Below are 23,878 nucleotides of genomic sequence, written 5' to 3'. Positions count from 1 at the left end.
CATGACAATCAAGTTGGGCTATTTCCTGCACAAATCCAGGTTTTCTCACATCCCCCCCACCCCCATACACACACAAACTCACTCTCCTGCTGGTAATAGCTCATCCAAACTGACCACTCTTCAAGTTTAAATCCAAGTTAAACCAGAACATCTGGGGGAGGGGGTAGGAAAAAACAAGAGGAAACAGGCTACCTTGCATAATGACTTAGCCACTCCCAGTCTCTATTTAAGCCTAAATTAATAGTATCATTATTAAGGATCTACAACCTATCCTAAAGGATGACCCAACACTCTCACAAATCTTGGGAGACAGGCCAGTCCTTGCCTACAGACAGCCCCGCAACCTGAAGCAAATACTCACCAACAACCACATACCACACAACAGAACCACTAACCCAGGAACTTATCCTTGCAACAAAGCCCGTTGCCAATTGTGCCCACATATCTATTCAGGGGACACCATCACAGGGCCTAATAACATCAGCCACACTATCAGAGGCTCGTTCACCTGCACATCCACCAATGTGATATATGCCATCATGTGCCAGCAATGCCCCTCTGCCATGTACACTGGTCAAACTGGACAGTCTCTACGTAAAAGAATAAATGGACACAAATCAGATGTCAAGAATTATAACATTCATAAACCAGTCGGAGAACACTTCAATCTCTCTGGTCACGCAATCACAGACATGAAGGTCGCTATCTTAAAACAAAAAAACTTCAAATCCAGACTCCAGCGAGAAACTGCTGAATTGGAATTCATTTGCAAATTGGATACTATTAATTTAGGCTTAAATAGAGACTGGGAGTGGCTAAGTCATTATGCAAGGTAGCCTGTTTCCTCTTGTTTTTTCCTACCCCCTCCCCCAGATGTTCTGGTTTAACTTGGATTTAAACTTGAAGAGTGGTCAGTTTGGATGAGCTATTACCAGCAGGAGAGTGAGTTTGTGTGTGTATGGGGGTGGGGGGGATGTGAGAAAACCTGGATTTGTGCAGGAAATAGCCCAACTTGATTGTCATGCACATTGTGTAAAGAGTTGTCACTTTGGATGGGCTATCACCAGCAGGAGAGTGAATTTGTGTGGGGGGGTGGAGGGTGAGAAAACCTGGATTTGTGCTGGAAATGGCCCACCTGATGATCACTTTAGATAAGCTATTACCAGCAGGACAGTGGGGTGGGAGGAGGTATTGTTTCATATTCTCTGTGTATATATAAAGTCTGCTGCAGTTTCCACGATATGCATCTGAGGAAGTGAGCTGTAGCTCACGAAAGCTTATGCTCTAATAAATTGGTTAGTCTCTAAGGTGCCACAAGTACTCCTTTTCTTTTTGCGAATACAGACTAACACGGCTGTTACTCTGAAACCTGTAATTATTCATGAGCATTGATTATTATTTAGACAGGACCCGACGTGTGCGTTACTAGGCCGCAGAATGACCTCCCTGAGAAAGTGCTCTGACCTCTCCCCTCTGTCACTCAGGGCGTCTGAACACAGGACAAGGCGTGGGCAAGGGGCTGCAGGGAGCAACCCTCAATGGGGGTGGGGGTGAGGCTGGTATGTCTCCAGATGTGCTTGTGTGTCAAATCCTGTCTCCTGTAGTCAACCCAGAAGCCCAGCTCCTATCAACAGGAGCTTTCCTATATCGGCGCTCCGCGAGTCGGCCCTGCGAGGCTGGGACCATCGGTTGGTATCATGGCCGGGGGGCTACACGTGTAACGCTCTCCGTTTCACACACCCGCACGCACAGAGATCTGTGGCCCCAGCCTGGCTCGCTAGCAGGCACCCAGCTGGGATTTGTGTGCGGTGGCACCTGGGTTTCTTGTTGTAGGACGTGGGCTCCCAGCTAGCGTGGATGCCCAGGTCTTTCTCGCTCTCTCTTGTCAGCATCGATCCTGTAGTGCTGGGGTGGCACCCTGCTGGGCCCAGGCAGCCTTTCCCCACGGTGGGAATGTCAATCACCCAATGCAGGAGGACCATCAAGAGGAGACCTGGAGTACAGGGCCCTTTGCTGTAAGGTCGCTGGCTCACACAGGCCCCCAGGTCTGGAGAGACTGAACAGCTCAGAGGATGTGGAATGGGGTGCACAGCCTCCACCCCCAGGTCCCTGCTTCCAGTCAGGCCTACGCTTATAGCAGAGGGTCAGGGTTCCACTAAGGGCACTGTGGCAACTGGCCCTTCTGTTGGCAGAGACCCCCTCTGACATGGGTCAGGGATTCTGCCCTCCCCATCCCTGCTGGAGCTGGTCCTGCTCTGAGGCCAGGCTAGCTAGGGGGGCAGTCAGGGGCGTGTGTGTCGCTGGGGCCCATACTATAGACCTTGCCTGGGGGGAGAGAAATGTCTGACTTTGGGCCTGGGCGTCCTTCCAGCCTCTTCTCCCAGCCTCGCCTCCACTCGCAGACGTTTCCTAAAGGGGAAGCAATAAGGGAGATAATAGAAGGGTTGAGGAGACAGGGAGAATCCGGCTTTCAGGCTTGAGTAAACAAAGGTGACTCATTCCCCAAAGCCAACGTTCAGGGAGAGCCCAGACAACACAGCCGAGTAATCAGGCCCATTTGCAATGAGACTGGAGTGATGCAGCGCAGATGCCGTGGCGGGCCTCCCCTGGGATGTATTGTCACTTAGGGGAATGCACCATGACCAGCAATGAAATTAATAGGACCGATTCCTGCCTGGTGTAAATCCACTGCACTAGAGGTGACTCACCTAGAGGCACAGGGTGTGCCAAATACCAGGCAGCAGAGCCTCTAGCCAGCTGTGCTGTGTCCAGCAGCGCTCAGCGAATGGACGGCTGCGCACTAACGTGCCCATAGCGGAGGGCTCTTCCTAGCACCAGGCCATTAGTGGAGAGCCTGGGTCTTGAAACATGAGGGATTGGGTTCCCAGCACTTGCTGTGGGGAGCTGGCTCTTCCTCCTCATTTTCCAGCTGCTAAGTTACCATTTAAAAAGCTAACAATACATGAAATACTTCCTGAATGAGACTCTTCCATGTGAATAAGGGCAACAGTTGTATGATCATCAATGGGGGAGGGGAGGTGGAGCTAGGGGATGGCCAGTGGGAGGGGAGCAGGTTCAATTGATCTTTACTGGGTGGGGCAGTGCCCATGAGACTCATTCAAGGATAGAATTTGACGTCTCTCACGATATATTTGTATCACAGTTGGTGTAACTGAGGAGATGCTTAATATTCATAAACATGTATAATCCTTTTGGGAGTCTACTAAGCTCTTGTCCTTCCTGACATCTTGTGGCAAGGAGTTCCACAGGTTAATTACACTTTGTGTAGAAAGGTATTTACTTTTGTTAGCTTTAGATGTCTTGCCTTTTAACTGAATTGGATCTGCCCTTGTCAAGGCAAGTGAGAGCACCGACTTTATCTTGTCTGTATTCATAGTTTTATAGACCTCTGGCACGTCCTTTCTTATTCACCTCCTCTCTAAACCAAACAGTCCTAATCCTTGTAATCTCTTTGCACATGGAAGTTTTTCTATGCATAGGATCATTTCCATTGTCCTTCTCTGGATCACTTCTATTTCTGCTATATCCTTTTTGAAGGGTCTAGATGCTGTATTGTTCGGTGATAGATGACTACGAATGAGGTGGGTAGATAGATCACCCAGAGCAGCACACAGTATTCCAGGTGAGGGCACATCACTGACCTACAGAACGGCATTAGAATAGCTGCATTTTCATAGTCTATTTTTTCTTTATCCCTTTCCTGCCTAAACATCTTGTTTGCAATTCTGCCTGCCTGCCACTGTGCACTGAGAGGTTCCTATTGAAACGGCTGTGATGGTACCTTTTTCCTGAGTGGTTATGGTTAATTTAGAGCTCATCATGGGGTAGGAGTAGTTCAGAATGTTCCTTCCAACATGCATTATCCTGCACTCATAGCCCGTTGCTTTGCCCTAATCTCCTAGATTCACTGAACCCTTCCTTCTGCTAGTATTCACTCAATTAAATCAGTGCCATGGCAGCTGCAAATTTTGCTGCTTCACTTTTCAGCCAGGCGTCCTACCAATGCATGGGACATTGAAGCACGACACCGTTAGCCATGTCAGAAAGGGGGCGTTGGTGCCTGACCTTTGCTTTCGGTCTTTAACCCAATTTCTAATCCAGGACAGTTTACCTCGCACCCTGTGATGACTTAATTTCCTTAAAACATCTCGTGATGTGCTTGGTCACAACTCTTTTGAAAGCCCATCAGCCATGCCTCCCTTATATACTAGTTCAGTTGTCCTCAACCTTTTCCACACTCCTTCTGTCTAGCCAGCCCCCTCCTGCTGTTTAGAAATATGGGAAGGGCAGGTTGACTACAACACCCTGTTACCTATTGATGACACACACACAGTCAGGCCCAGAATCTCTGCGTTAGTTAGTTGACTCCTTCAGAGAATTCCAGTAGATTGGAGAGGCACGTAATTCAAGCTGCCCAGGGATGAACTGCCCCATTGTACTTTGTCAGCCATGTCCCTGCAGGCTGGCACATTTTAGAAAATAAACAGATCAAATGACGGAGTGTTTCCTCACTATCATGCCTTGTATGCAATGCATGGTGTCTGGCTTGGAGATGGGCTATCCCACTGCAATGTGATCTACTCAGTGGACTGTACCTAGAGAGGAGGTTCGATATATCTTGCTACAATGTCTTGAGAGATCCACGAACAAGCAGGGCCCTTGGCTTGGCCTGACGCCTGACGTAGTCTGTGGTGCTGTATGTGGATGTGTGTAGCCGAGATTGGAAACTCTCTGGGCAGGGGCTGTTCTCAGGAAGTGTTTTTAGAGTGCCCATCACTCTGGGAGACTGATCTGGACTGGAATGCAGGTGCTGCCCAAATACACTAACTAATTGTGACCCAATGGCTCTGATATGCAAACTGCATTCTGTCTGGGTTAGGATGGACCAACTCTCATTGCTGGGCATTCCGTGTAGCACCGTGTCTGGGTGGCTCTTGCTGTTGGCTGTCCCATGCCGCTCCCTCTGTCTGGGCGAGGATGGGGGGATCTCGCTGTCGGGTGTCCTATGCTTCTGGATGCATGCCTGGGTAGGTGTTCGGTGTAACACCTTATTCCCTGAGGCCACAGCAGGATGGCCCTGAGGGTCTACCTTACCATCAGGTGTCAGAGTGGAATCGCCACCATACTGGAACATGGGCCAGGGTGCCAGATCAAGTGCTGCAAGGTGGGTGTGGGTCCATGTGCTCCCATGTGTGGCTGGTGACCTGTCCAGTCTCTGATCAACCTCATGGCTGCTGCCATCCTCAGCACTCCGCCCGTGTTGCCTGTCCTTCTCCCCAAAGGCTGAGCTTTCTGCAGTAGCCGTGCCTGGGACCATCCTGCAGGGACTGTGCCGGGGGGGTTGGCTCAGGACAGACTAGCCCAGCGGGAGCTTTGTGTCCCTCCCTTGCCAGCCCTGTTCTGCCCGCTCTCCCCCTCGCCAAGGGGCCTGACCCTGTGCTTTCCTCTTGCCAGGAGTGCCCTCCCGCGATGTCCTCCTGGTCTCAGCCATCATCACCGTCAGCCTGAGCGTCACCATCGTCCTGTGCGGGATCTGCCAGTGGTGCCAGCACAAACTGGTAAGTGCCGTGACTCGGTGGCGGGGGCCCTGCTGCCCTGCCTGGGTTAGGAACAGCTAGGGGGTAAGGCTGCCGGGTGGCACACAGTATACTCGCCAAGGTACACCACTCGGGGCACGGCATGGGCAATCCACTCTGCAGCAGCGTCATCCACGACCGTGGGGAACGAGAGCAGTATGAGACACAGGGCATGAAACCAGGGCAGTCAGGAGAGGAGCAGCCGCCCAGGGCCAGGGCTTGGCCAGAGAGGACCAGGGTCCGGCAGAGTCGCTGGTTTAAAGCAGAGAGGGAGTTTGAGGGAGCGTCTCCTGAATGAGGAGTGTCACGCCCCAGAGCAGAGACTCCACAGTCCCTGGTGATTCCTCACCTGTAATGGCGAGACCCCAACCCAGCCCCCCACCAGAGCACAAGGATTGGACCCCCCGGGTGGGACCCTCCCACCCCGGAGGCCCCCCCTCCACCCGTGCTGACCAAAGGTCAATGTGGCTCTCCCCCAACCTCAGCTGCTGCAGCTTCCTTCACCTCTGAACCACGTCTTAGAATATAGCACAGCCAGCAGGCCCCCTGCCCACCCCCCACAGAACGTGGGGCAGCCCCAAACTCAGAGTGGGCACCCCCAAATTCAGAGCAGTCACTAAGGAAGGGATCTCACTGCTAGAAACCTGGGTACCGTGCAGTGCTGTTGCTGACATGGTTGGCTGGCTCGACCAAGTGCAACACCTGGCAGTTTCCTTTCTTTACATTTCTCTCTCTGTCCTTCCCACCTTGGATCAAGCCATGGGTCTAGCAAGATCCTTCTCCCAGCTGTACCTGAATTCTTCAGAGGGAAGGCCAGTCCTTCCCAGAATGCAGGGAGGAGGGATGGAAATGCTTTCCTGGCCCATGCAATGGTGCGCTTGGGTTCTGAAACATGACAATGTGATCCTCTGCCTTAGCTGGTGTAGACATGTTCCCACTGATGGGAGTGATCATCTTCACACACACACACACATCCTGCAGAGAGGCCAGCAGTAGGGAAATCTACAGTCCCCCTGCCTGGAGGAGGCCAGAAGGGTCAGAGCACTGAGCAGGGACCAGCCCCGGCTCCTCTCAGGCCCCACTTTGCTCCACTGGGTTTTTCTTTAAAGACAGGGAAAGCAATTGAGACCAAAGGAAAGAGCCGAGCCTGGAGGTCAGGCTTCTCTGAGCCCCACACCACACGTCCTGCACAAGGCCAGCATGCGTGGGGGGTTGAAATTCCCCACCAGGCACACAGCTGATCAGGAGAAGATATTGGCCAGGCATCAGCGGAGCCCAGCTAGCCTGTCTTACGCTCCAGTGCAAACAGACTTTGGTCACACCTGCCGCACCCTGCGCTGGCTGGAGAGGCTAGGGTGACCAGGTGTCCGGTTTTCGACTGGAACACCTGGTCGAAAAGGGACCCGGCGGCTCTGGTCAGCACCTCTGGCCAGGCCGCGAAGGCAGGCTAGTCCCTACCTGTCCTGGGGCACCGTGCTGCACCCCGGAAGCAGACAGGAGGTCTGGGTCCTGGGCCGGGGGTCACGGGGCTCCACGTGCTGCCCGAGCACCAGCTCTGCACTCCCATTGACCAGGAATCGCGGCCAATGGGAGCTGGGCGAGGGGGGCGGTGACTGCGAGCGAGAGCGGCACGTGGAGCCTCCTGCTCCCCACCCCACCCCTCCGCCTAGGATCCAGACCTGCTGCCACTTCCAGGGCATGCACAGCCCCCTACGCTACGCTGCTGACTGGGAGCTAACCAAGGTAAGCCTGCACCCCAACCCTGAGCCCCAACCCCCTGACCCATTCCTGAGCCGCCCCCAATCTGGAGCCCCCTCCTGCACCCCAGACAACTCATCCCTGGCCCCACCGCAGAGCCTGCGACCCCAGCCCAGACTTCTCACCTGCCCTGCACCACAACCCCCTGACCCAGCCCAGAGCTCCCTCCCACACCCTGAACCCCTCATCCCCGGCCCCACCCCAGAGCCCGCACCCACTCCTGCACCCCAACCCCCTGCCTCAACCTGCAGCCCCCTCCCACACTCAAAATCCCTCAACCCCACCCCTCAGCCGGAGCCCCCTCCTCCACCCCAAACCCCTCATGGCCAGCCCCAGCCCAGAGTCTGCACCCCCAGCCAGAGCCCTCACCCCCTCCCAGAGCCCAACTCCCTGTCCCAGCCCAGAGCCCCCTCCCACACCCTGAACCCCTCATCCCCAGCCCCACCCCAGAGCCTGCACCCCCAGCCGGAGCCCTCACCCCCTCCCACACCCTAACCCTCTGCCCCAGCCCAGTGAAAGTGAGGAAGAGTGGGAGAAAGCGAGCCACCGAGGAAGAGGGAATGTAGTGAGCGGGGATGAGGCCTCGGGGCAGTCTGGGGATGTATATATACCTGGGGCAGGGGGTGTCACCTCCTGAGTCCTGCAAAGTCTGGTATGTGGCACCAGCAGCCAGCCGTTGGCTATGTGCTGCCTGCTGATGAAGTCAGGGCTCTCACCGGCTCAGGGCTTGGATCTGAAGAATCTAAGACTCTGCCCTCAGTTCACCCTAGCACTCACCTAATACCTCGCAGAGCCCCCTTCCCCTGAACAGTGTAGGAGGCGAGGTTGGGAGGTGCTATTTGGATAATTCGTACTCATGGGACTTTCTTCAGTTCCATGTGACAGCTGCTGAGAGCCACTGTGCCCCTGGTGGAGGATGGGCAGGTATCCAGGGGCAGAGTTAAGGTGATTGCCAGAAATGTAATCATGCAGTTCCTGAGTTTGGAGAGTTTTTAAAACACCTGTAACTTTCCCCTAATGTTATTTTACAGGGCACTTTATTCTCAGACTTAATTCTGGTCTAACAAAACTTAATCTCAGGGTATAAGATGTTTCATTTAGACACACACCGATGCTGCTTTTTATGCCTCTTGAAACTGAAAACTATCAATGCTTGATTTTCCACCTTCCCATTTCTAAGAACACACTTGCCTGTCTGAGAAGTAGCAGCCTTTCCATTCACCTCTGTTTGGGGTAGCAGTTGTTTCCTTAATTTGGAATCTCAGCAAGATCCTTTACTTATTAATCCATTCAGATTGTTAATTCCATAGCAGAGAGACAAAATGTAACGGTCCGAACAGCAGCCCTCGCTTTCCCCAGCAGAAAGACAGTTGCTTGTTATGAAAATCAACCGCAGCCAAATAAATCTAATTGGGCTCATGGGGTGTTGGGGAACAGGAACAAACTGGGGTATGAGAGTGCGGGTTACAATGCTCCCTCTTCTGTAAACAAAACTGCACAAGCTTTGAATAAGGGGGGGTACTGGGGGCACAGCATGAGGCACAAGAGGAGGAATTGGGGTACAGGGCAGAGGAGTTTAATTAGGGGTGCACAATGAGATGTAGATGGAGACACACTGGGGTATGCAGTGAGAGGCATAAAGGAAGTAATTTGGGGAGCACAGTGGGAGGTGTAAAGGGAGCCACTTAGGGCATTAGTTTAACAGGTAGAAGAGCAGTCAGTTGGGGTTCACAGGGGGAGGTGCCACCCCTGGGTGTGTGGGCAGGCTGGTGTCCGGGGCCCCTGGAGTCCCACCCCGCAGTGACAGTCGTGCAGCCCTGAGAGGCGTTTGCTGAGTAAGGCTCCGTGGTGGCGGCTGCAGTTTTTATTTTGCTCTTTTGGAGATGTGATAATTAAATGTTTGGGTGAAAATGTGTGTGCAGCATAAAGGGAAGTTTTCAAAATAAATATATATATTGGAGATGCACGGTAATGAGCTGGCCCCTCTCCTGCTCCGCCCTGGCTCTGCATTGGCATGAGCAGCCCGGGGGGAGGCAGGCTGCACGGCACTGCTGCGTTATCCCCAAATGGTGGTAAAGAATGGACTTGCGGGCCCCCCCCGCCCTGCAGCCCCCACCCACCCCGGTCCCCCACAATGCCCTGTGGCCCCTTCCTACCCACAGTGCCCTGTGGCCCCCACCCGCCCTAATTCCCCACAGTGCCCTCCTGGCCAGGATTCAGTAGCACGTTGTCTTTCGTTTCCTTCCTCCATGAAGCCTCTCTGTGCACGGCTGAGATTGGAAAGTGGGTCAAGTGCTCCGAAGGCGGCTATTTTTGATTCTTTTTCACTCTCCAAACAACAAACACTGCGCTAGAAATAATGTCACCTCCCCGTTCCGCCTGCCGGGGCCCAAGAGGGCGCAGCCGGGCACCGGGAACCATTAAAAAGCCATAGCACCTGTTTTTTAAAACTGGCGTTAAAAGGAGACAGCATCTGTCTTTCCAGAGGAATGTTCCTAGGAGCGTCTCCCTGCTGCACCTTCACACGCACAGGCAGCTCTCCTTCCCCAGCCCTCCGGCAGGTATCAGCACGGCTCCTCCCCAGCTGCTATCTGCCAGCTTTCTGGCTCTGCCACCCCACTGCCCAGATCCAGGCTGTTTGGCTTCCCGTGATTTATGGCCGGGGGAAGCTGGCGTGTGGAATGTCGAGGAGGGCCGAGGATGTTTACATTCACAAACAAGGGAGTTAAGCAGCGATACTGCCATATTAATAAGTAAAGCCCTGCGGCCGGGAGCCAAATTAATAAACCAGGCAGCCTGGGAGGAAGTGAGATGAATCGAAGAGCTCCCCGTTCAGTGGTAACTGGGCCTGGGGCCAGGTTCAAAAACGCTTCAGCCAGCTGCACAAGAGAAACAAGGACTCGCTGGGAGGGGAAGGACAGCCCTGGCTGCTGCCTGGGCCCAGCTCTCCATGCTGCCTGAGGGTAACGAGAAGGGATAGAGAGCTAGCTGGCTGGCTCAGTGGGGTCAGGGAGCCGTGGAGTGCTCAGCTGCCTGGGGTGAAGGGTGGCTTCCTCCTCCTGAAGACTCTGCTGCTGTTCCCCCTCCCGACACCCTCCCTCCTCAGAAGCGTCCTGTTCCCAGTACCCAGGCCAGCGCCCTGGAAGGTGACAGAGTTCTGTGACAGATCCGTGCCCAACCAGCACTGAGGACCAAGGGAGGAAACCTCGCCCAAGGTCACAGAGCCACAGCCCCTAGCCGGTGCCCTCGGTAGGCCGAAGATCCATGCCATGGTGAGGAGAGTCTCCTTGCACTCCCCAGCCGCCCACGTATCTACCTGTCTCTCATGAACCATAGTTACCCCCGTCTGCCAACCAGCCAGCCAGCCTCCTACCTGTCTGCCCTCCCTCACCCAGGCATCCAGCCCGCTCTGCTGAGAGAGCATTGCCTGGCCGGCAGCAAACAGGGCAGTGCCTCCCCTCCATCCAAGCCAGTGGAGATGCCAGAAGAGCTGGGCCAGCTCAGAAGTATCTCTGTGTTATAGCAGCAGCACCTGACCACTCGCTCTCCTCCCCTGCCTCGTCTGCTCCAAGTCCTGTCTGGCGAAAGGGAAAGAGCCCTGGCAGGTCCACCAGCTTCTCCGGGGCTAAGGAAAGTTAATGCAGCCGCTGCTGCCATGTGCCACCTGTCGGGAGCCTCCCTTGGGGTCCAGGAGCAGCAGCTGATGAGGAGGGAAGGTCACAGCCGCCGCAGTCCGTCAGTCTGCACGCGCCGGGGAGCGCAGGCAGCACAGAATGCTAACAAGCGAGTCCGCTCTTCCAGCAGGCTAAATTTAGAAGCAAAAGCAAGAAGGTGAAACCCTCTCACCTCCTCCCCGAACGCAGCTGAAACATGCCCAGCCTGTCTGCAGCCAGCTGCCGGCTCACTCACTCCTGTAGTGCTGGCTTGTCAGGGAGGCTGGATCCAGAGACGCTGTGAGGGCCCCCCAGCCACTGGCTGTCTGGCTACTCTAATCGCAGCATCAAGGCCAGGGGATCGCCCTCCTGGTTCATGGCATGGGCCTATATTTTCATCCTGAGATTGTCTCAGGGACACCTGCCCTCCCAGGTGCAACAGCCCTGTGCAACGCCAGCCTTCCCACCACAGAGCAGTGACCCGAGGAAATGTATTGAATGTGTTTCTAGCTTCATTTAATGCGACTGAATAAGGAGGACGAAGAGCAGCAGCATTACCCGATGGCCCATGCACAAATGCTCCCCAGATCGCAATTTTGGAACCTCTGGTATGACTTCTGTTCCATTTCCTGCAGCGCCCCCAGCTGGGAGAGGCTGGCACAGCAATAGCTGGGAGCTCCCCCACAGCCAGCACTCCGGTGTTGCTGTGTCCTCCAGGGGCTTGGGCCGGGTCACCCTTTGCTCGCTGTGGCTGCTGAGCCAGTCCGAGCGCACCTGGCAGATACCCCAGGGTAGGGTAGCTAGCATGTGGTTGCCCTTCTGATTCAGCATGCCTTCAGGCTCCTCCATGCCCCAGAGGTGAAATCACAGCCCCCCACCCCCTGCCCAAGAGCTGGACACAGGTTGTGAGTTCCCTGCCTTCTTGAAGAGACGCTGGGCATGGAAAGGACTGGGCTCGGGGGCAGGACCTGAGGAAAGGGTTGGGATGAAGGGGAGGAAGGAGGCCCGGGAGGGTGGGGAATGGGGAGCCCTTCTCCCGTCCTGCTGGCCAAGTTTGGGAAATCAAATTCCAATCTTACTCTGTGACTTTGGCGGGACAGGTGCCAGGGAGCAGTGGCAGGAATTGGCCGTCACAGAGCGCCTCCGTTGCACTCCTGGCAAAGAACCCTCCACTTCACTTCCGCGTGGATTAGGCTGTTGACTCCTCCTGTTGGGCTTGTGGCAGCTGGGCACAAGGTGTGATCTGGTAGTCAGCAGGCCAGGCCAGGATTACATGGGGATGCTAGCCAGAGAGAACCCCAGGGTCTGCCCCCGTCCAGCAGCCTGCCCAGAGCGTCCCCTTTCAGTTAACTGCAGCCCAGTCCCACCTGCCCCTGTGGAGAGAGATGCTGGATGTTGCAGCAGAGCGTGCCCTTTGGGAGAGCCTGGGGTGTGAGTGCCCTCTCCCCCGCTGGTCAGTGCCCTGTCTGCAGCGTGCGGGCCTGCACTCTGCTAATGGGAGCCATTGCGCAAGGCTGCCTCGAGGGGAGGCATGAGGGTGGGGATCCAGGGGGGATTCCTGGGGATCCAGGCTCCTGACCTCAGAGATGCTCACCCCACTCCACAATGCCCAGCTGCCCTCAGACCTTGGCAGATGGAGCAGTCACCTCTGTGGCCGAGGGAGCCAGGGGTTGGCCAGCTGGGCACTGTGTCTCCCCAGCACAATGAGCCAGAGCCCCAGCGGACACATGGCAGTTGTTGGATCTGCACACCTTCGCACCAGCTGGGGGTGTGGCCCCGTCTCCCTGATACAAGGAGCAGGCTTGCCCAGCTCGAGTTTCCCAACAGAGCCAGCTAGGTGGCTCGCCAGCACTGACCGGTGAGCACCTGTCCAGCTCCTGCCAGGGAGAAGCTACTGCTGCACAGACCAGCCTGTGCTGAAGCATTGGAGGAGTGAGCTGCTCCCCGCCCCTTACCTCAGCAGGTGGCTGACGGGGCCACCAGGCAGCTGCCTACTACCAGCCCGCCTGATGTGACAGGCCTGGCACTCTCACCCTCCCCATCGGTGCAAGCGGACCCTGCCGTGGCTGGCCTGATACTGCTGGCCTGGGAGAGGTAGACGGGGCCCTGCCTCACTCTGGCAGGGCAGGAAAGGCTCGGAGAACAGAGAGAGTTCAGAGAATGCAGGAGGAGGGGGGAGAGGAGTGACCCGGCTTCACCTCCAGCACAGGGATCTAGGTCCTTCATAGCCCGGCCCGTGGCCTGACATGACTGAAGGGCTGAGAAGGAGGAGGAGGGCATGGAACAAAGGGGCAGAGAATCGGACAAAGGGGAGACACCTCATTGCCTGGCCCTGGGGGAATGGTAGGCTCAGCCGAGCGATGTAATGGGTTGGGGAGATAACAAGTAGGCTCTAGGATTTGTTATTATCTCTGTGCTAGTAGCTCTTAGAGGCCCCCCACCAAGCTTGCTGGCCCATTGCCAGGCGCTGCACAGACACAGAGTCAGAGTCAGCCCCTGGCCTGAAGAGCTTACAGCCTGAATGGACCCTGGGAGCGTCACAATCACCTTTTACAGATGGGGCACTGAGGCCCACACCCTCAAAGCTGTTTAGGCTTCTAACTCCCATGGGAGATGAAGTGACCTGCCCCACAGTCAGTCACACAGGGTGAAGAATTGAATCCAGATTTTCTGCTTCCCCATCCTGTGCCTTAAGCACAAGATCCAACTAGGTGGAGTCACAGCTGGTGAGCTGCAGCCTTCCCTGGGCCCAGCAGGGGGCACTCTGACTGTGGGCATTGACCATGCAGTGGGTGCAGGCCAGCCGTTCAGGTTCATCTCATCCCCATGCTGGTCTGCACTGGCGCCCTGCTCATCAGTGTCTGTGGAGGGGAGTTTTTTGCCCTTGACCAGGCCCCGTGGCCCTGTGGTTATCCCACCCTTACTCAGTTTCCCTGTACCCTTGCCATTGAGGTGCTCACCCGTGATTGTCCCCAGCTGAACAGTTGCTTCACCCAGTCCCTGCTGTCTTATCTAAAAGCAGATGTGATGGGCAAAGGGGGGAGCAGGGCGAGGAAAGCGTGAAGGACAAAGTGGGTTAAGATAGAAAGGTGGCTAGATGCATACTGAGGAAAGGGAAGCCAGCCCACAATGGCTGTCCCGCCATATCAGATAAAAGAGCTCCTCTCGGCCTGCCCATCAGCAGCGATGCTATGTGTCTCGCTCAGCTCAGGAAGTGTGCACGTCTGTCCTAGATTGGCACATAGGCCAGATTCAGCTGGAAGCAGATCCAGCTCCCATTGAATTCGGTGCAAGTTGCATCTCCTTTGACCTCCCACAAAGACCCATCCCTTTGTAACCAAGGTAACCAGTTATCCCTTGTACCATCCACCCCAAATCACTTACATCTAACTCATGCTTCACTCCAGCTCTCAAGTATGAACAACAGCTAGACGTCTCTTGAAGTGCCCACTTCTAATCCTGCTGGGATGGTCATTAGGCTCCTTCATGGCTCTGTTCCCTTTTGCACCATCTCAGGGGCAGAGACCAGGATCTACCCCATATTCTGCTACAGTCCTAAATGTGGTGTCAAGTTGGCACTGTACTTGGTTTTTAGCATTGCACTGGAAAGAACTGCTCCACTGGCTTGAGCTTGAAACCTCCTTGGATGGGAACATTTTGATGAATGGAGTTCACTGGAGGCCGTGCTGGCAGAGCCCCCACCCCCTTCACACCTGAGCAGTTCCGCTAATGGAGCCTGTGGACACTGCAGCCTGCTCTTGGCAGAGTCTGCGCCATTCTGGAACCTGTATCATTTAACGACAGAGCTTACGGGCTCCTAGAACGCAAGAGGTTCACAAGACAGTGTTTCCGCGTCCTGCAGGCCACTCCGGCTGTGTCTGTAACCTCCTCTAACCTGGACCTTTTGAACAATGGAGCTCAGAGATCTCATGAGCTGGGCCGGGGGTGTTTGCAGCCTTGTTGAACTGCAGCGGCTGGGCTGAAGAGAGTGTGGCAGGCTTGGGAGCAGCTTAAACCCAAACTGGTTGGCTGATGAAGGTGACAAAGTCTCCAAGTTGTGCTGCTGGCAAAGACAGGAGCTCACCTGCTGAACCTTACGCTCTGCCAGCGGTTGTAGAGCTCTGGAGATGCTGAATTCAGCCTGATGTTGGCAAAAGTTATCAGCTCAGCTGGGTCCTGGCAAAGTTCTCCGAAGTTCAGACATTGGGGGAGTGCTCCAAGGGTCGGTCCTCGGGCCGGTTTTGTTCAGTATCTTCATAAATGATCTGGAGGATGTTGTGGATTGCACCCTCAGCAAGTTTGCAGATGACACTAAACTGGGAGGAGAGGCAGATATGCTGGAGGGAAGGGATAGGATCCAGAGGGCCCTAGACAAATTAGAGGATTGGGCCAAAAGAAATCTGATGAGGTTCAACAAAGACAAGTGCAGAGTCCTGCACTTAGGACGGAAGACTCCCATGCACCACTACAGACTAAGAACCGCATGGCTCGGCAGCAGTTCTGCAGAAAAGGACCTAGGGGTTACAGTGGACAAGAAGCTGGATATGTTACCAAGAAGGCCAATGGCATTTTGGGATGTATAAGTAGGGGCATTGCCAGCAGATCGAGGGACGTGATCGTTCCCCTCTATTCGACGTTGGTGAGGCCTCATCTGGAGTACTGTGTCCAGTTTTGGGGCCCACACTACAAGAAGGATGTGGAAAAATTGGAAAGAGTCCAGTGGAAGGCAACAAAAATGATTAGGGGACTGGAACACATGACTTATGAGGAGAGGCTGAGGGAACTGGGATTGTTTAGTCTGCGGAAGAGAAGAATGAGGGGGGATTTGATAGCTGCTTTCAACTACCTGAAAGGGGGTTCCAAAGAGGATGGCTCTAGACTGTTCTCAGTGGTAGCAGATGACAGAACAAGGAGTAATGGTCTCAAGTTTCAGTGGGGGAGGTTTAGGTTGGATATTAGGAAAAACTTTTTCACTAGGAGGGTGGTGAAACACTGGAATGCGTTACCTAGGGAGGTGGTGGAATCTCCTTCCTTAGAAGTTTTTAAGGTCAGGCTTGACAAAGCTCTGGCTGGGATGATTTAGTTGGGGATTGGTCCTGCTTTGAGCAGGGGGTTGGACTAGATGACCTCCTAAGGTCCCTTCCAATCCTGATATTCTGTGATTTCTATGATTCTATGACATTTGTGGTGACTGGCTCCAAAGTTAACCACCTGGCCTTCTAAGGCACGTTCAAGGACATGTGCTGTTGTGGAGGGCTCTTGGAGTTTCTAGGCCAAGCCATTTCTGGGGAGGTGCCTTCCCAAAAGTAACTCAGGAGGAAAACATCTCCATTTGCACCTCTTATGGCTGTCTGAGTGACATCCAGAAATCTCTCCTCTGCCGGGAGACCACACAGGAGAAAGCAGAAGCAGAACTGAGGTGTTTCTGAGGGACACAGAGGGAGATCAAGGGCTGAGGCTTAGGATGGAGAAAGCAAACCACAACCTAGCTATGAAGTCACTGCACTGCCTTGGCTCCATAAATGAGCCCCTTTCTCCCCCCCACCCCACCCCCTGGGGCAGCATTTCTCATGGTGATTAACAGGCTGTTTGTGATCCTCCCCAGGCTTTTTCTTAATTTGTGGGCAGATTACCCACAACTAACTGCAATGAACAATGCATGTGTGTGGCTGCCTGGAGAGCTCACAGGGACAGTGCAGGTGGGGTGAAAGGTCTAGGGGGAGTGAGCTGTCAGTCTGAGTCCATATTTCACATTGCTAGCCTACCCCTCCCCAGCCACGGAATCCCTTCCCCTACCCTGATCAGACTGGTCATTCTCCAACTCTCTGTTGTTCCCTCAATCCTGTCCTTCTTTCCAGATCCAAATTGCTGACTCCCCTGCCCACAAACACCCCAGCCTTATCCCACTGTCACCCCTGCCCTCAGTCCAGACCCAGATTCCTTCACACGCACTTCTGCTGCTGTGCCACTCTCCATCGTCCCACTCTGACCCAGATCCAAATTCTCTTCTACTGTTCGTCGCCACCTTGACCTAGATCCAAATTCTCTCCTGCCCCATCCTGCTCTATCTGTGTGCCTGGAGCCAGCTCCCTTCCTCCCCTCTCCCCCCGCTGCTGTCCTGTTTTTTCCCACCACTACATCCAGAGCTCCTGTTAGATCCAAAGCACCCCATATGTTTGTTGCTCTCTCTTGTCCCCTCTCCCCCTGCCCCCGGACAAGCATATTTCATGCAGCTGAGGCTTAAAAATACCCCTGGCGGCCTCTCACTTTTCTTAGATGGCTTCCCCCTAGAGCTGTGCGGGGGGGCCCTTTACCTGCACCTGTGTGGGTTGGTGTCATCCACTAATTGTTTGCTAATCAGCATTAATTGTGCTCTTGTCTGCCCTGGAATCGCACAGCATGTTGTACCTGCCATCGGAAATCTCTACCAAGTGGCCTTATTATCAAGCCCCAATTAGGAACAAATGCACATTTCATTAACTTGTGACATGGTTTTTTTTTTTTCTGTGAACTTAATTAATTAAAGTTCAATTAATCCTAAAATTGCTGATCCTCCCCTGCTGCAGATGTGATGGGGCAGCGGAGAGGAAGGCCGGGTTTGGCTCTCTGTCTTGCGTTCATGAAGCAGAAGCAGTAGGGGGGCACAGGTCATCCAAACTAACTCCTTGGAAGTGCTCCATTGTGATGGCCAAGCAAGGAGCATTCTGGGGCATGCCTTTCCCATGATGCTTTCTGACTGTTTCAGATGTCTAGGGAAACACACCAGAAACGTTAAGAGTTTGACCAATTTCAGGATTTTTCCAAGCAAAACCAGGTGAGCAGCTGAAGTGAATGACAAACTGGAAGCCACAAAAGAGCAAAAACTAGGTCAGAACACACCTGACAATCTGGGACATGAGACTTAATCATGGCCTCATCCAACGAACGTCCCCCAAAATCCAGCACCCATCTTCAGCTGCACATTCCCCTCACCCTGCAGACAGTGGGCTGATAGAGATGGCAGCAGGGAAAGCTCTGGCTGGCCTCATGGGCAACCTGTTGGTTCAAGAATTAGTCACATTAAATAGACATTATTCAGGGTGGGGTGGGAGAGTTTGGGCACTTAAGTCACATGGTCTTGTTTCTTCTCCCTGATTAAATGACTGTTTTAAAACAGGTATCTGTCAGTGGGTGAGAGGATTGCTTTGTGTTTAGGGGACTTGACTAGGATGCTGGGGACCTGGGTTCAATTCTTGGCTCTAGCACAGATTCCTTGTGGGACCTTGGGAAAGTCACTTGGCTACCATCACATTAGCCAGGAAAGCGTTTATGTCGTAACCACAATGAGAGCCAGATGGATAGGGAGAACACTGATCTGCAGCAAATGAAACCTGTGAGTCTGATTACCGCTGGTACCTGGGGCTCACAGTGGGCAGACTGGCCTGAAAAAAATTAACAATCCCCAGACAATTCACAGGTTTTAGCACGAGCGAGCCTGTGTCCAAAAATTCAGTTGGGAACTTCTTGGCTCCGACCCCTTGACATATCTCCCTTCTTTTCCCATAGGGTAAACGTTATAAAAATTCCTTGGAGACGGTGGGGACCCCGGATTCCAGCCGAGGGCGCAGCGAAAAGAAAACCATCAAGTAGGTGCCACGGGACAGCGCGGGAAGGGATTAAAGCTTCAGGTGCTGCCCTGGAGCGTGGTGTCTGCTCCAGCAGCTTCCCAGAAGCTGGAAACTCCTGAACCCCAAACACCCCCACACACTGCCCCCCGTACACCCTGCCCCCACACAGCCATGACAATCCGCCAGCACCCACAGGTCCCTACACACTGCCCCATTCACCCTGCCCCCACACAGCCTTAACACCCCACCAACACCCGCACATCCCCACACTCTATGCTCCATAGACCCTACCGCCACACAATATTGACAGTCCACCAACACCCACACATCCCCACAAACCACGCCTGTACACACTGCCTCCACACAGCCACGACAATCCACCAACACCCGCACATCCCCACACACTGCACCCCATACACCGTGCCCCGACAGAGCTTTAACACCTCATCAACACCTGCACATCCCCACAGTCTATGCTCCGTACAAACTGTCCCCACAGTCATGACAGTCCAATACGCGCACATCCCCACACCCTGCCCCCACACAGCCATGACAATCCACCAACACCTTCACATCCCCACACACTGCAACCCATACACTGTGCCCCGACAGAGCTTTAACACCTCATCAACACCTGCACATCCCCACAGTCTATGCTCCGTACAAACTGTCCACACAGTCATGACAGTCCAATACGCCCACATCCCCACACCCTGCCCCCACACAGCCATGACAATCCACCAACACCCACACATCCCCGCACACTGTGCCCCATTCACCTTGCCCTCCCACAGCCTTAACACTCCACCAACACCCAAACATCCCCACACACTGTGCCCCATACACCCCACCCCCATACAGACTCCACACCCCTGCAACACCCACACATTCCCACACACTGTACCCCATACATCCTGCCCCTACACAGCCAAGACAATCCACCAAGACCCGCACCTCCCCATACTCCTTCAATGTCCACAAACACATCCATAGACCCGGAAACTCTGAACATCCCCACACCGTGATGCCTTCAAACATCCCCATGCCTCTGCACCCCACATTCCTGTTTCCCCAGACTACCCGATCACACCTCCCCCCACACTCCTGCACCCTCAGATACTCCCAAGCTCAGAGGCTCCACACACTTCTGCACCCCAAAATACTTCTTATAGCCCCACCCCCAAACACACCCCTGTGCCCCCAAACAAACCAGCTCACCACTGCACCCTCAAACTCTCTCACCCATTGCCCCCAGCACACACACCTCTCCAAAGGCACACAGCTGCCTAACCCCCAGATGCCCCCCCACCTCCTCCCCAGCTCAGACACCTCCCTGACACACACAGCCCCCCACACCAATCAGACACCAACCCCAGACTGCCCCACTGCCTCGTGTGCACCCAGCCACGACCTACAAACTGCTCTCCTCTGCCCCCAACACCACCCCCCATCTAAATATTCCAGTGCTGCATCTGCTCACCAGCCCTGAGCGAGAACAGAGCCTACCAAAGCCAGACCAAGGCTTCATGTCTCCCTGCCCTCCTCAGGCAGCAGGCAACCACCTCCTGGGAGCCCAGAGGACTGTCCCCAGGGCTGCGAGTCCTCAGAGCTGTCTCCTCAGGGTGGGCAAAGTCAGGGCCTCGGGTCCCTCATGCCAGGCTCGTAGCCATGGTGGCAGGGCTTGACGAGGCTGTTAGGCCATCATGCTGCATCTTGCCCGCAGGGGATGCTGATCGCCAGCCGGGGTCTGCTATAAAAGACCAGGTCCTGCAGCAGCTAGTTCCCCTGGTTTTTCCTTCTTCCTGCATGGTCCATGCTCCCCAAAGGGCAGCCAGGGCACATGGAGGGGCAGGGATCCTAGCTGCTCTCCACATTGACAGCCATTGGGGTAACCAGTTGGATCTGGGCTCCCATGCCCACCCCATCCCAACCCCCCCTGGACACCTCCTTCTGCAGCAGCCTGCTTGGCTTGGACCAATCACAATGAGATTTATCCTTCTCTATTCACATCTCAGCACACAGAAGTCCCCACTGCCCCACAGAGGGAGGGGAGACATCTCAGGGTCCCCTCTGCCCCACAGAGGAATGGGAAGGTGCCTCAGGGTCCCCTCTGACCCACAGAGGGGAGGGGAGGTGCCTCAGGGTCCCCTCTGCCCTACAGGGGTGGAGGACACCTCACGTTCTCTCTGTCTCACACCAAGCAGGGGCCCTGCTGTTCACTTGGCTGTCTCCATAATGTCTTGCCCCACTCTCAAGCTGAGGGTTTAAGCCCATGGTGCACTCTGGGGGGATATGGGCCACAGCCATGACCTTTCTCAGGGCTTCTCTTTGTTCAGAGGCCAAGGCAGCATCCAAAGACAGAGACACCGATGGGGCAGTCCCTACACCCACTCCATAAAGGACATGGGGCCGAGGGCTGTAATGCGTGACTGGGCTGTGCGGCAAGAGGGCTCCTAAGACGGGTGCACTTGGGTGGAGAAATGGTGTGAAGGGCTACTGATGGGCCTGGGGTGCTGTAACATCGTGCAATGGGGCAGTGCCCACCGGGGCAGTAAGATGGGCCTTCAGGGGAACTGGGCCCTGTGACTATGACTGGGCCCCAGGTGGCTCCTACCCACCCACGCCAGGACAGCGATATCGGTCAGCACTCTGCCTGTTCCCCCCATGCCCTGGAAACCTGGCGTCCCCTTCTGCGTGGCCTGTGCGGCTGGGGGGAGGTCAGCTGGCCGGGGTGGGGGCAGTCCTGGGAGGAGGGATGGGTGGATGACTGACCCATTTCAGCCTGGCGAGAGCCATTGTCGCGTCTATCGCTCTTCCAGGCTGAGCCTGTCGCCTTCCACTGCCTTCCTGAGGAGTGGCCACTTCCAGTGGGACTGTGGCTGCTTCCTCCTCTCACCAAGCCTATGTGATGCCTTGTGGAGCTTACTCTCTTCACCCGCCGTGACCAGGGCTGCCCCTCCATGGACCGGCCAGTGGTGCAGTTATTGTGGCACTCTGGCTGGTGGATCAAGTGTGTGCGCACAAGGTCCCTGGGTGCATGGGATCTTCCCTACCATAGGCCCAAGGGTGGCAGCACCTGTCCTCATGTGGGCCAGGGGACCTTGGGCAACATGCCCCTTCACACAGTGCCCGCGGGGCGGCCCCATTGCGTGCTCCAGACCTGGCTGATGTCACCGACCCTGCTGATGAGTGAAGTGATGAGAGATGAGGTCCGTGGTGAGTCGCAGAGGAGTGGTGTGCGGGCTGCCCTCTGAGGAGAGGAGTCACTCAGGGGACAAAGAGCTAGCCTGAGACACGCCATCCTACACCGCAGACACTCACCCCATCCACTCCTCAGACACTCCACCCTCTCTCTCTGGGAGGGTCTGCCCACTCCCTAAGGGGTACGCCGCCTACTTGAGACTCTTCACCCTCTCTCCTCGGGACTCAAAAGCTGCCACTTCCCAGAAGCCTCATGGGTCTCCCAGCACCAGTGACAAGAGACTCTCCAGACAGCTCAGCCTCCGATGCCCAACCAGCTGGCCCTGACTGAGGAAGAGAGCTGCAAATCAGAGGGCCTTTGTCTCTCCCTCTCTCCTCCATCCTCTCTTCTCTCTTTCTCTCCCCACCTCCCTCTTTTCCCTTCCCTGCCTCCCCTCCACTTTTTCTCTCCCTTTCCCCCTTCTTTCCCCCTTCTTCTCAAGGTTGTGAGTGAGCCTTGTGCTCTAAGGCAAAAGGCAGTGGCCCCTGGGGCACGTGCGGCCCCCTCTCCTCGGCCTTTCATCTCACTCTGTGTGTTCGGAGAGGCCGTTTCATGTCAGAACCGCAGGAGGACTGGAGGAATTAATGAGGGGAGGCGGGCTGAGTGCAGGCACGCAGCCTGTCGGGGACTTTTGAAGTCTCCGATGAATTTGCCGCAGTAACACTTGACTTCAAAGGTGCTGCTTGTTGGATCCCACGTACTCCAGGTCAAGCAACAGGAAGCCATTGGCGGCTCTCTGAAGTCAGGAGGCGATGGGTAGATACGGCTTGTCTCTGATCTGTCCGTGGCATGAAGTGACCTATTTAGAGTCTGAAATGTACAGCCAGACAGTCGCAGTGCACACCCTGCTGAATCACGCTCCCTGGCTCCCGCTGCACCGTCAAGTGGGGACTGATCTTGTCCCGCAGGATGGGACAAGAGGGTTACCCTTAATATACGTTTTCTAGGAGAGGAGGGTCTCACATCTGGAGCAGAGTGTCCTTAGCTCTGGATCCTGCAGGGAGGGATTACACATCTGGAGCAGGGTGTCAGTTGTGGATCCTGCAGGGAGAGGTCTCACATCTGGAGCAGGGTGTCATCTGTCCTGGATTCTTCAGGGAGGAGTTGCACATCTGGAGCAGGTGTCAGTAGCTCTGGATTAGAGAGGGGCCCCACATCTGGAGCAGGGTGCTATTAGCTCTGGTTCTCCACCTCTGCTGTACTAAGATGAGTCCTGGTGATGGACAATGCCTATCTAGGTGGAAGACAAACAGGAAATAAGAACCCCCTGCTGGATTCATCTGCCATCCCTCTCAGGTTTTTAGTGGCTGGTTTCAAATATTAGTCCTGTGTGTCTCTCAAGTTGCTCCCTGGGTCCCTCTCCTCTCTCCAGCTGGAGTTTCTAGCAAATCTCGAAGTGATGGCAGAACAAGTCTGACTATATTCCTGGCCCAGTGTCCCTCAGAGGCCAACCTCGGGAGATCCTGATGGACCATCACCCTAGCTTGACTCCCAACTTTATCAAATGTTCTTAGAATCTTTCCATTCCCCAAATCCCACGTCCTCCCATGCCTCAGGAACTGGGCATTGAGTCCTGCCAGCTCATTTCCCCCTTGAATGAAGGTGACATTCCCCTCAGCATGCTGACCTCCAGTCTCTTGGAAGATGTCAGTCAGTCCCCAAGACTGTAGTGGATTCTGCCGCTGTCTCAATGCTAAGGGGACTACGTTTTGCACTGCCCCATTGCCAGTTCTAGTGATTATATTGTGAGTCTTGAGCAGCTGGGGTGTTTTCCTGATGACCCCAGCTCTCGGGCTCGCGAGTCTGTGAGCATCTCAGCTTCTGTGGTAACACCTGCAGTGCGTTCCCAGCCCAGTAATGGTTGCCAAGAAAGCTTGAGAGCGTGACTCCCTAACGCTCCCAAACCGCCTCCTTTTTAGGCCAATCTCATGCTTTTGGGGGCATGCCTCCTGATTTCTGAATGCCTGGAGCCATCAGTTCTGCCAACATCCAGGGGGCAGGGTGCTTGGGATGTAGTGAGAA

General features: G+C 54.9%; 1 protein-coding gene across 5 annotated transcripts in view; it reads left to right on the top strand.

The window, feature by feature from the left end:
• The window catches only part of SYT7 (synaptotagmin 7), a 177,808-nt gene that overhangs the window by 79,671 nt on the left and 74,259 nt on the right, over positions 1–23,878 (top strand). For all 5 annotated transcript variants that reach the window (XM_084630410.1, XM_084630409.1, XM_084630408.1 and 2 more), the window contains exons 2-3: positions 5,476–5,579; positions 18,554–18,633. In XM_084630410.1, the coding sequence (XP_084486536.1) occupies positions 5,476–5,579; positions 18,554–18,633 (184 nt within the window). The remainder of the gene's footprint in view (positions 1–5,475; positions 5,580–18,553; positions 18,634–23,878) is intronic.

Source organism: Lepidochelys olivacea (assembly GCF_965140295.1).
Source record: "Lepidochelys olivacea isolate rLepOli2 genome assembly, chromosome: 6".
Classification (NCBI taxonomy): Eukaryota; Metazoa; Chordata; order Testudines; family Cheloniidae; genus Lepidochelys; species Lepidochelys olivacea.
This window is presented reverse-complemented; position numbering and strand designations above follow the sequence as displayed.